The sequence below is a fragment of the Mustelus asterias genome, chromosome 5 (assembly GCF_964213995.1).
Source record: "Mustelus asterias chromosome 5, sMusAst1.hap1.1, whole genome shotgun sequence".
Classification (NCBI taxonomy): Eukaryota; Metazoa; Chordata; class Chondrichthyes; order Carcharhiniformes; family Triakidae; genus Mustelus; species Mustelus asterias.
Window position 1 is genome coordinate 138,555,887 of NC_135805.1, and position 13,566 is coordinate 138,569,452.

At 47.7% G+C, this 13,566-nt stretch overlaps 1 protein-coding gene across 1 annotated transcript in view; it reads left to right on the top strand.

Moving 5' to 3' along the window:
- The first annotated feature begins 8,921 nt into the window (after positions 1-8,921).
- Positions 8,922-13,566, top strand: part of opn6a (opsin 6, group member a) — a 71,077-nt gene continuing 66,432 nt past the window's right edge. The window contains exons 1-3 of the mRNA XM_078213771.1: positions 8,922-9,042; positions 10,581-10,786; positions 13,436-13,535. Of these exons, the coding sequence (XP_078069897.1) occupies positions 8,922-9,042; positions 10,581-10,786; positions 13,436-13,535 (427 nt within the window). The remainder of the gene's footprint in view (positions 9,043-10,580; positions 10,787-13,435; positions 13,536-13,566) is intronic.

Here is a 13,566-nt window from a genome sequence, read left to right on the forward strand (position 1 = left end):
CACAACCCTTTGGGTGAAGAAGTTCCTCCTCAACTCAGTCCTAAATCTGCTTCCCCTTATTTTGAGGTTATGCCCCCCAGCTCTGGTTTCACCCGCCAGTGGAAACAACTTCCCTGCTTCTATCTTATCTATTCCCTTCATAATCGTATATGTTTCTATAAGATCTCCCCTCATTCTTCTAAATTCCAATGAGTATAGTCCCAGTCTAGACTACATATGAGTGACAGCAACGTGGTTGACTCTTAATTCCCTCAACAATACTACTCAGTTCAGGGACAATTGGAAATGGGTAATAAATGTCCCGGTGTGGTGGCACAGTGGTTAGCACTGCTGCTTCACAGCGGCAGGGACACAGGTTCAATTCTGGCCCTGGGTGACTGTCTGCGTGGAGTGTGGACGTTCTCCCCATGTCTGCGTGGGTTTCCTCCGGGTGCTCCGGTTTCCTCCCACAGTCCAAAGATGTGTGGGTTAGGTGGATTGGCCATGCTAAATTGACCCGAGTGTCAGGGGGACTAACAGGGTAAATACAGGGATAGGGTGGGATTGTTGTTGGTGCAGACTTGAAGGGCCAAATGGCCTCCTTCTGCACTGTAGGGATTCTATGAAATGCCCGCATCCCATGAAAGAATGAAAAGAAAAATCACACTCCTTACTTGTGCCTTGTAGACGGTGAACAGAACGTCCAAGGACATTGATGGATTCAGGATGGTAATACGGTTAAAAGTCAAGTGGAGATGGTTAGATCGTTGGTGATGTTTATTGCCTGGTATTAGTGTAACTTGCTACTTACCAGCCCAAGACTAAATATTGCCCAGGTGTTGCTGTGTGTGGACACAGACTGTTTTATTATCTAAGGAATTGTGAATGGAACACCAAACAGTGCAAATAATCAGCAAACACCCCCACTTCTGACGAGTGATGATAATTGAATTCTATCTGGCACTTGTCTTAAAGTTTAAAGTTTCTTAAAGTTTTAAAGTTTATTTATTAGTCACAATTAGGCTTACATTAACACTGCAATGAAGTTACTGTGAAAATCCCCTAGTCGCCACACTCCGGCGCCTGTTCGGTACACTGAGGGAGAATTTAGCATGTCCAATGCACGTCTTTCGGACTGTGGGAGGAAACCCACACAGACACGGGGCGAATGTGCAAACTCCACACAGACAGTGACCCGAGCCGGGAATTGAACCCGGGTCCCTGACGCTGTGAGGCAGCAGTGCTAACCACTTGTCTTCCCATTCGACTAACCCTTTTAGGTCTTCCTGAAGTCTTTTATAGTCTCCCTTACTCTTCCTCAATCAAGGAAAACCAGCATGGGTTTGTTAAAGGCAAATCATGAGTTATATGGGCTCCCGCACCCAGCGGACATATGTATCCTGTCAGGCTTCAATCTGCTTTTACCAGAAACAGGGATCGGATCCAGCACTTTCTGACCTGGATCCTGAGCTCTAGTCTCTGCTTGCTGGGGTTGCCTAGAGTACAGATTGAGACCAGCACCTTCTCATTGAGAGGCAGGGGTAAAAAGCACTATGCTAAAGACCAGCCTCATCACTTCAGCCGATGCTTGCTTTTTATAGCTGAACCGACCCTAGACTGTGGAGGTTGAGTCTGAATATAGTCATGTGTGGCATGTGGCCACATCACCACAGGATGATGACTGGGTATCAGTGCAGAGTTGGCTGTTGGCAGAGGGTGTATACTTTGTGGTGCCATTTGCTTAATGCCAGGGACCATTAGAGCTCAGAATAAGACTCAATCCACTCCCCACCCCTGGTGCTGGACTGCATATTCACTAAAAACAGAGTCACTAATTATGGATTCCATCTGTCTCTGTCTCACTTTTAATAAACAGAACTTCCCAAATTACTGAGGCTGTAAGAAGATTTTTAACTGTTAAATTGTTTGGAAAATTTGACAATTGAATTCTATCGAAAGGATCGAGCTTCAGGTTTCTAGGTGTCCAGATCACCAACAACTTGTCCTGGTCCCCCCCATGCTGACGCTATAGTTAAAAAAGCCCACCAACGCCTCTACTTTCTTAGAAGAATAAGGAAATTTGGCATGTCAGCTACGACTCTCACCAACTTTTACAGATGCACCATAGAGAGCATTCTCTCTGGTTGTATCACAGCTTGGTATGGGGCTCCTGCTCTGCCCAAGACCGCAAGAAATTACAAAAGATTGTGAATGTAGCCCAGTCCATCACGCAAACCAGCTTCCCATCCATTGATTCTGTCTACACTTCCCGCTGCCTCGGAAAAGCAGCCAGCATAATCAAAGACCCCATGCATTCTGGACCTTCTCTCTTCCACCTTCTTCCGTCGGGAAAAAGATACAAAAGTCTGAGATCACGTACCAACCGACTCAAGAACAGCTTCTTCCCTGCTGCCATCAGACTTTTGAATGGACTTACCTTGCATTAAGTTGATCTTTCTCTACATCCTAGCTATGACTGTAACAGTACATCCTGCACTCTCTCCTTTCCTTCTCTATGAACGGTATGCTTTGTCTGTATCGTGCACAAGAAACAATACTTTTCACTGTATCCCAATACATGTGACAATAATAAATCAAATCAAATCAAAATCTTGCTTCCTGGTCTAAAGAGAGGACTGTGGGCAGGGAAAGCAGCACCAGTAATCTGCAGGGCTGGGAGGGGAGGGGAGGGCGGGGGAGGCGGATGAGGGGTTCACCACCGACTCTCAGCCCCCTGAAATGTTTTATTTATTTTTTTGTCCTCTCCCTTTCCGCCTGCTGAGTGGCACAGTGGTTAGCACTGCTGCCTCACAGCACCAGGGATCCGGGTTCAATTCCCGGCTTGGGTCACTGTGTGTGTGGAGTCTGCACGTTCTCCCCATGTCTGCGTGGGTTTCCTCCGGGTGCTCCAGTTTCTTCCCACAGTCTGAAAGACGTGCTGGTTAGGGTGCATTGGCCATGCTAAATTCTCAGTGTACCCGAACAGGCGCCGGAGTGTGGCGACTAGGGGATTTTCACGGTAACTTCATTGCGGTGTTAATGTAAGCCTACTTGTGACACTAATAAACAAACTTAAACTTATGAAACAAACCGAGCCACAAAAAGCTATGTGGGAAGGCCATTATCGCTGGACTATTAATCCAGAAAATCAGCTAATGTTCTGGGGACCCGGGTTCGAATCCTGCCATGGCAGGTGGTGGAATTTGAATTCAATAAAAAAAAATCTGGAATTAAGAATCTATTGATGACCATGAAACCATTGTCAACTGTCAGAAAAACCCATTTGGTTCACTAATGTCCTTTAGGGAAGGAAATCTGCCGTCCTTACCCGGTCTGGCCTACATGTGATTCCAGAGCCACAGCAATGTGGTTAACTCTTAACTGCCCTCTGAACAAGGGCAACTAGGGATGGGCAATAAATGCTGACCACCCAGCCATGCCCATGTCCCATGAGCGAATAATAAAAAAATGTGACCAAGAGGCCAGGATTACAAATGGGAGTGTTGTTAATTCTAGTGGAAGTTTCCTCTGTTCAAAAAGGAAATAGCGTCATGAGGAACATTTAAGGAAGGGAAATTTGTTGATGTATCACCACTTCCTACAGACTGAGGTAGATTCCCCCGGGATGGGCAGTGTTGTGAGCTGCTGCATGTATTTCCTCCGATCACTCTCATGGGCCATGCAGCTAGTGGGAGCTAACATAGCCTGCGTAAAGCTCGACACAAACACTTCCTCCCCCCTTAGTGCTTAACTTGTGTGTAAAACTGTGGACTGAAGGCATTTCCATAGCAACTGCGGTTTAAAATGCACGGACTTTGCCCTGTTAAATCTGTATAATTAATTTACTGAAGGTTAAAGTGCTAATGAGGAGAAAAAAGTAACATTTGGTTCATTTACTTGTTTGTTGCGGTAAACTGCACGTGTTGGTATTAGTCAGAGGCTGTCTAATTTTGTGAATCGCCCTCATGTGAAGGTCATGGATTTGAGGCCAGTTCCATAGGCTCTAATCTAAACAGTTAATTCAGTCTGATTATCAGGAGTGTCAAGACTGTCATGGCCACTGGGATATAAGTTCAGTTTGGACACCAGAATAAAGCGGACGCGAGTTAATCTGCAGACCCTTGTTTCATAGACTCACAGAGTACAGAAGAGGCACCAACACATTAGAAACACTTGAATTCCCAACTAATGGGAGTTTTGGAGTGGCACGGGGCACAGTGGGTTAGCACTGCTGTCTCACAGCGCCAGGGACCCGGGTTAGATTCCCGGCTTGGGTCGCTGTCTGTGTGGAGTTTGCACGTTCTCCCCGTATCTGCGTGGGTTTCCTCCCACAATTCAAAGATCTGTGGTTAGGTAGATTGGCCATGCTAAATGAGGTAGATGAGGGCAGTGCAGTTGATGTTGTTTACATGGACTTTAGCAAGGCCTTTGACAAGGTACCGCATGGTAGGTTGTTGCATAAGGTTAAATCTCACGGGATCCAGGGTGAGGTAGCCAGATGGATATAAAATTGGGTTGATGATAGAAGCCAGAGGGTGGTTGTAGAGGGTTGTTTTTCAAACTGGAGGCCTGTGACCAGCGGTGTGCCTCAGGGATCACTGCTGGGTCCACTGTTATTTATCAATTATATTAATGATTTGGATGAGAATTTAGGAGGCATGGTTAGTAAGTTTGCAGATGACACCAGGATTGGTGGCATAGTGGACAGTGAAGAAGGTTATCTCGGATTGCAATGGGATCTTGATCAATTGGGCCAGTGGGCTGACGAATGGCAGATGGAGTTTAATTTAGATAAGTGCAAGGTGATGCAGTTTGGTAGATTGAACTAAGGCAAGACTTACTCAGTTAATGGTAGGACATTGGGGAGAGTTACAGAACAAAGAGATCTAGGGGTACAGATTCATAGCTCCTTGAAAGTGGAATCACAGGTGGACAGAGTGGTGAAGAAGGCATTCAGCATGCTTGGTTTCATTGGTCAGAACATTGAGTACAGGAGTTGGGACATCTTTTTAAAGTTGTACAAGACATTGGTAAGGCCACACTTGGAATACTGTGTACAGTTCTGGTCACCCTATTATAGAAAGGATATTATTAAACTAGAAAGAGTGCAGAAAAGATTTACTAGGATGCTACCGGGATTTTTTGGTTTGAGTTATAAGGAGAGGTTGGATAGACTGGGACTTTTTTCTCTGGAGCGTAGGAGGCTGAGGGGTGATCTTATAGATGTCTATAAAATAATGAGGGGCATAGATCAGCTAGATAATCAATATCTTTTCCCAAAGATAGGGAAGTCTAAAACTAAAGGGCATAGGTTTAAGATGAGAGGGGAGAGATACAAAAGGGTTCAGAGGGGTAACTTTTTCACTCAGAGGGTGGTGAGTGTCTGGAACAAGCTGCCAGAGGTAGTAGTAGAGGCGGGTACAATTTTGTCTTTTAAAAACCATTTAGATAGTTACATGGGTAAGATGGGTATAGAGGGATATGGGCCAAATGCGGGCAATTGGGATTAGCTTAGGGGTTTAAAAAAAAAGGGTGGCATGGACAAGTTGGGCCGAAGGGCCTGTTTCCATGCTGTAAACCTCTATGACTCTATGACTGTATAATTGCTCCTTAGTGTCCCAAGATGTGTAGATTAGGGGGATTAGCAGGGTAAAGGTGTGGGGTTACGGGGATAGGGCCTGGGTGGGATTGTTGTTGGGGCAGGTTTGATCAGCTGAATGACCGCCTTCTGCACTGTAGGGATTCTATGGATTCTATGAATCCCATTTATCAGCACTTGGCCCAGAGCCCTGAATGTTATGATGCGCCAAGTGCTCATCCAGTTACTTTTTAAAGGATGTGAGGCAACCCACCTCTACCACCCTCCCAGGCAGCGCATTCCAGACTGTCACTGTCTGGGTAAAACGATTTTTCCTTGCATCCCCCCGAAACCCCCTACCCCTCCCCTTGAACCTATGTCCCCTCGTAACTAACCCTTCAACTAAGGGAACAGCTGCTCCTTATCCACTCTGTCCACGTCCCTCATAATCTTGAACACCTCGATCAGGTTGCCCTTCAGTCTTCTCTGCTCCAAAGAAAATAAGATGTGGAGATGCCGGCGTTGGACTGGGGTAAACACAGTAAGAAGTTTAACAACACCAGGTTAAAGTCCAACAGGTTTATTTGGTAGCAAAAGCCACAAGCTTTCGGAGCTTTAAGCTCCTTCTTCAGGTGAGTTCACAACTCAACTCGTCGATCGACAGTTCCGATGCGCCACAGCGAAAAACCGCACCGACCTCCTCAGAAGACAAACACGGGACACGGTGGACAGAGTACCCTTTGTCGTCCAGTACTTCCCCGGAGCGGAGAAGCTACGGCATCTCCTCCGGAGCCTTCAACATGTCATTGATGAAGATGAACATCTCGCCAAGGCCATCCCCACACCCCCACTTCTTGCCTTCAAACAACCGCACAACCTCAAACAGACCATTGTCCGCAGCAAACTACCAGCCTTCAGGAGAACAGTGACCACGACACCACACAACCCTGCCACAGCAACCTCTGCAAGACGTGCCGGATCATCGACACAGATGCCATCATCTCACGTGAGAACACCATCCACCAGGTACACGGTACATACTCTTGCAACTCGGCCAATGTTGTCTACCTGATATGCTGCAGGAAAGGATGTACCAAGGCATGGTACATTGGGGAGACCATGCAGACGCTGCAACAACGGATGAATGAACACCGCTCGACAATCACCAGGCAAGACTGTTCTCTTCCAGTTGGGGAACACTTCAGCGGTCACGGGCATTCGGCCTCTGATATTCGGGTAAGCGTTCTCCAAGGCGGCCTTCACGACACACGACAGCGCAGAGTCGCTGAGCAGAAACTGATAGCCAAGTTCCGCACACATGAGGACGGCCTCAACCGGGATATTGGGTTCATGTCACACTATCTGTAATCCCCACAGCTTGCCTGGACTTGCAGAGTCTCACTGGCTGTCCTGTCTGGAGACAATACACATCTCTTTAACCTGTCTTAATGCTCTCTCCACTCACATTGTTTGTACCTTTAAGACTTGATTAGCTGCAAGTATTCGCATTCCAACCATTATTCTGTAAATTGAGTTTGTGTCTTTATATGCCCTGTTTGTGAACAGAATTCCCACTCACCTGAAGAAGGAGCTTAAGGCTCCGAAAACTTGTGGCTTTTGCTACCAAATAAACCTGTTGGACTTTAACCCAGAGAAAACAACCCAAGCCTACGCAACCTTGCTTCATAACTTAAATGTTCCATCCGAGGCAGCATCCTGGTGAATCTCCTCTGCACCCAATTAAAGCTAATGAAGGGGCGGCACGGTGGCACAGTGGTTAGCAAAGCTGCCTCACAGCACCAGGGACCCGCGTTCAATTCCTGGCTTGGGTCACTGCGAGGAGTTTGCACATTCTCCCCATGTCTGCGTGGGTTTCCTCTGGGTGCTCCGGTTTCCTCCTACAGGCCAAAGATGTGCGGGTTGGGTGGATTGGCCGTGCTAAATTGCCCTTTGGTGTCAGGGGGATTAGCTAGGGTAAATGCACGGGGTTAGGGCCTGAATGGGATTGTGGTTGGTACAGACTCGATGGGCCGAATGGCCTCCTTCTGCACTGTAGGGATTCTATGATTCCATCGAGGAAATGAGTGGAGTGTAAAAGGTGATTCCCCATTGTCCATTCTCTGTGTTACTGCCCAAGACAGATTTATACCAGGTTAACTTTTCAATGAGGCATTGGGTGCCGTCTGCTCTCATGCCTTTATTCAATGAAGAGTAGGGAAGCTCTCCCCAGTGTCCAGGGCTAACACTTACCCCATAACCGAACGCACTTGCAAAGGTAACAGCTTGTTAATTACTGACTGTGGGGCCTTACTGTGGGCAAATTGTTGCCAGGTTTCAAACAATTACATCAGCAATTTCACCTCAGTAAGTTTCTCATTGGTGGTAAGTGTGCTCAGGAATATCCTGATTGGCTGTAAATATGCTCAGGAATATCCTGATTGGCTGTAAATACGCTCAGAGATGTCCTGATTGGCTGCAAGTGTGCTCAGGGATGTCCTGATTGGCTGTAATGTGCTTTGGGATGTCCTGATTGGCTGTAATGTGCTTTGGGATGTCCTGAGGCTATGCACACTGCTGAAGCATTCAGTGTGACCCAGGATGACTCCCTATGAAAGAGGTTGCCTCGTGTCTACGTAGATTTCCTCTGGGTGCTCCGGTTTCCTCCCACAGTCCGAAAGACATGCCGGTTAGATGCATTGGCTGTGCTAAATTCTCCCTCAGTGTACCCGAACAGGCGCCGGAGTGTGGCGACAAGGGGATTTTCACAGTGACTTCATTGCAGTGTTAATGTAAACCTACTTTTGACACTAACAAATAAATTTCAAACTGATAAACTGATAAAGATTCTCTGGCCCAGCCAGATAGTCCCACACAAGATGCAATACCTTTGTGCATCGCGATTATATACTCCCCACCAAAAATAATGTCATCTCCGCAGAGACGTGAGGAAACAGAGAAAAAAAACTGTCAAACTGAGAGGTTAAAAATCTGGGAAGTTCCTCTCCGATTGAGAGTGAGCCAGAAGACCACTCCCGCCCGGATCATTCCGTGCAGACTCCAGCTTTACTACGAGGTGATGCCATAATCCTTGGCATTAGTTAAAGATAACCTCCCCATTGCCCAATTATCCTCGCCCTGCCCTAGCAGATTAACTGGGCTGACGCTAGCTCTAAATCTGCTCTTAAACTGGATTAAGGAGTAAGATCGCACCAAGAGATAGGTTCCCGGAAAAGCATCTCCCCCGCTTCCCGGAGGTTCCCGCTCCCTGTCTGCCCTGCTCCATTGAGTGGATTTCAGTGGATCTGCTCTGCACTGTGGCCGATGGTCAGACGTAGGTCCAGGAGTGACTGCTGCTCTGACAAGAATGGCATTCCACAACCTCGCCAGCAGTCCGTGGAGAAATCAGAACAGCACCTTCCAGCCAAAGGAGACCCCTGTTTCAGAGCACGGGGAGACTGTCATTGGCATCTACCTGCTGAGTCTTGGTATGTAGCAATGCTTCACACTCTACATTACGCCTGTCCGGGTACACTGAGGGAGAATTTAGCACGGCCAATGCATCTAACCAGCACGTCTTTCGGAGTGTGGGAGGAAACCGGAGCACCCGGAGGAAACCCACGCAGACACGGGGAGAACGTGCAGACTCCGCACAGACAGTGACCCAAGCCGGGAATCAGATCCGGTTCCTGGGCACCGTAAGGCAGCAGTGCTAACCACTGTGCCACCGTGCCTCTGAATCATAAACGATACGTACAATTGTACGCATTATGTAAGATTTTATATGGAATTATACACATTACATCGAATGCACAGCACAGACATAGTCAGTCTAGCCCAAGCTGATGTTTTCATTTGATTTGATTTTATTGTTGTCACGTGTCTTAGTATACAGTGAAAAGTATTGTTTCTTGCACGCTATACAGACAAAGCATACCATTCATAGAGCACATAGGGGAGAAGGAAAGGAGAGTGTGCAGAATGTAATGTTACAGACATAGCTCGGGTGTAAAGATCAACTTAATATAAGGTAGGTCCATTCAAAAGTCTGATGGCAGCAGAGAAGAAGCTAGTTCTTGAGTCGGTTGGTACTTGATCTCAGACTTTTGTATCTTTTTCCCGACGGAAGAAGGTGGAAGAGAGAATGTCCGAGGTGCGTGGGGTCCTTGATTATGCTGGCTGCTCTCACCCCTCACCCCATTAACGTCTCCTTTCTCCCTCATGTCTATATCCACCTCCTGCTGAAATGCATGCGTGCAATCACCTCAATCCCTCCTCATGTGGCAGTGAGTTCCACATTGTAACCACTCTCTGGATAAAATGTTCCTCCTCAATTCCTTATTGGATTTACTTGTGGCCATCTTAAAGCTATGGCCCCTTAGCTTTGGATTCACTGCCGAGTTGGGACCATCTCTACAACTACCCAGTGGGCTCCTTCACAATTTTAAATATCTTGACCAGATCCCCCCTCAGCCTTTGCTAGGGGAAGGGGCCGCAGTTTATTCTATTGAGCCAATGCTGAAGTTTTTTTTATGTGGAGGGGGCAGTGTTGGAGATTGGGGGGATGTTCCAGACTGAGTTGCAGTCAAACACATTCTTTTAACGTCTTAAAGTATATTTATTAGTGTCACAAGTCGGCTTACATTAACACTGCAATGAAGTTACTGTGAAAATCCCTTAGTTGCCACACTCCGGCGCCTGTTCGGGTACACTGAGGGAGAATTTATCATGGCCAATGCACCTAACCAGCATGTCTTTCGGACTGTGGGAGGAAACCGGAGCACCCGGAGGAAACCCTCACAGACATGGGGAGAATGTGCAGACTCCGCACAGACAGTGACCCAAGCCGGGAATCGAACCCGGGTCCCTGGCGCTTTGAGGTAGCAGTGCCAACCACTGTGCCACCATGCCTGCCACATTCTCCTCTTTTGGGTCTTATCTCTTTGAAAGTAAAGGGCAGGAAGCAGATTGGGGGCGAGACCTAGAATTGGTAATCTATCTCCTGTCTCTCGGTTTCTCTCTCCAGGCTGGTTCTCCTGGTTTGGAAACAGCGTGGTGATATTTGTGCTGTTTAGGCAGAGGACAGCGCTACAAGTGACCGATTATTTAACCTTTAACCTGGCCGTGTCCGATGCCAGTATTTCTCTGTTTGGATACTCCCGTGGAATTATCGAGATTTTCAACGTATTTCGAGATGATGGTTTTCTGATCACATCGATCTGGACCTGTCAGGTAAGGGGTCCCGACAGGCAGCGCGATTGTAATGATCTTCCTCAGCTGGTGCGGTGCATGGTGACTCAGTGAGAAGAACTCTCAGCACTGAGCCTGAGGATCACGGCGAAAGCTTCATGTCCGCTGGGTGGGTGCGTGCCCCGTCTCCGAAGCACGTTAAATAGCGCGCGGTGACATCAGGCACCTATCCCAACATCATCGTGCACTCGCGTGGTATTCCAGTCAGCTGGCACAGGCGTGGACTGGCGGTGTGCCCACCCACAGTTCTGCTGCCAGGCGAGGGAATTAAACCCCCAATTGGCCAAGATTTTACATGGGACTTGATAGTTTGAGTTATAAGCAGAGGCTGGATAGACTGGGACTTTTTTCTCTGGAGCGCAGGAGGCTGAGGGATGATCTTATGGAGGTCTATAAAATAATGAGGGGCACAGATCAGCTAGATAGTCAATATCTTTTCCCAAAGGTAGGGGAGTCTAAAACTAGAGGGCATTGGTTTAAGGTGAGAGGGGAGAGATACAAAAGAGTCCAGAGAGGCAATTTTTTCACACAGAGGGTGGTGAGTGTCTGGAACAAGCTGCCAGAGGTAGTAGTAGAGACGGGTACAATTTTGTCTTTTAAAAAGCGTTTAGACAGTTACATGGGTACGATGGGTATAGAGGGATATGGGCCAAACGTGGGCAATTGGGAAAGCTTAGTGGTTAAAAAAACTGGGCGGCATGGACAAGTTGGGCCGAAGGGCCTGTTTCCATGCTGTAAACCTCTATGACTCTATATCCTGTGCCCCTTGTGCGATTCCAAGCTTAGCTCAGGTGTAACACGGGCAGGGGGACTAACTGATATTTTAACTTCCTGGATTCAAGGCAGGATTAAAGGGGAATGGGGCAGATGCTGGCTGAGATTCTGGGCGTTTCAGAGAATGAGTTGGGGGCGATGTTCTGGAATTTTGAGAGCCTGTTTTCTGTGTTGCGTTCTGCACAGTGTGAATTTCTCTGGACACTGCTGTCCTCGTTCTGGCCCCCGGAAGTCCCCTCCCCACCCCTCCCACCTGCTGTGTCTTCCAGCGCTGGCTGTTCTTTTAAAGTTTTAAATTTTATTTATTAGTCACAAGTCGGCTTACATTAACACTGCAATGAAATTACTGTGAAAATCCCCTAGTTGGCACACTCCGGCGCCTGTTTGGGTCAATGCACCTAACCAGTATGTCTTTCAGACAGTGGGAGGAAACCAGAGCACCCAGAGGAAACCCACGCAGACACGGGGAGAACGTGCAGACTCCACACAGACAGTGACCCAAGCCGGGAATCGAACTCAGGTCCCTGGCGCTGTGAGGCAGCAGTGCTAACCCAATGTGCCACCGATTGTGCAGGCAGTGAGGTGTCCGTGGCCTCTGTATGCCACAAGAAACAGGACAAATCCAATTCGGCTAATTACCGCCCCAGCATCTTCAGCTGCTTCATCAATGAACTTCCCTCCGTCATAAGGACAGATGTGGGGATGTCCGCTGATGACTGCACAATGTTCAGTATCGTTTGTGTCCAAAGATGTGCGGGTTAGGTTGATTGGTCATGCTAAATTAACCCTAGTATCAGGGGGATTAGCAGGGTAAGTATGAGGGGCTATGGGAATAGGGCCTGGGTGGGATTGTGGTCGGTGCAGATTCGATGGGCCGAATGGCCTCCTTCTGTACTGTGGGATTCTATGATTCTATGACTCCTCAGATACTGAAGCAGTCCATGTCAAAATGCAGCAAGACCCAGACAATGTATCCAGGCTTTGGGCTGACAAGTGGCAAGTAACATTCATGTCACAAAAGTGCCAGGCAATGAGCATCTGCAACAAGAGAGAATCGAACCATCTCCCCTTGACATTCAATGGCATGACCATCACTGAATCCCCCACTAGCAACGTCCTGGGATTACCATTGACCAGAAACTGAACTGGACCAACCATATAAATACTGTGGCTACCGGAGCAGATCAGAGGCTAGGAATACTGCAGTGAGTAACTCACCTCCTGACTCCCCAAAGCCCATCCACCATCTACAAGGCACAAGTCAGGAGTGTGATGGAATACTCCCCACTTGCCTGGATGGGTGCAGCTCCAAGTCACTCACCATCCTGACTTGAAATCACCGTTCCTTCGCTGTTGGGTCAAAATCCTGGGGCTCCCTCCCTAACTGCACGGTGGGTGTACCTACACCGCATGGATGGCAACAGTTCAAGAAGGCAGCTCACCACCACCCTCTGAAAAGCAATTAGGGATGGGCAATAAAGTGACCTAGCGATGCCCACTTCCCATCAATGATCTTTCAAAGAAAGATGGGTTTTTATGACAATCGACAATGGTTTTATGGTTGACGGTACTGAGACTAAGGGGGGAGTTTTCCCGATCCGCCTGCCATGGGAATCATAGCGGGCGGGGTGTGAACCACACAAAGACCCATTGGCCTCGGGAGGGAGTTTCCGGTTTTGGGGCGAGTCCGGCTGGAAAACCCCATCCTAACTGTTAATTCCAGATTTATTAATTGAATTTAAATTCCATCCACGTGCCATGGTGGGATCTGAACCCGTGTCCCCACAGCATTAACCTGGGAATTTACTGCTTCAGTGACATTGAGATCTGATTGATTGTGAGTCTTGTTTGTTTCAGATTGATGGTTTCTTCACTCTGCTCTTTGGCCTGGCCAGCATCTATACCCTGACAGTGATCAGCATCATTCGGTATATTAAAGGCTGCCACCCATACACAGGTAAACCTACTTCCGTCAAAATTAAATCAAC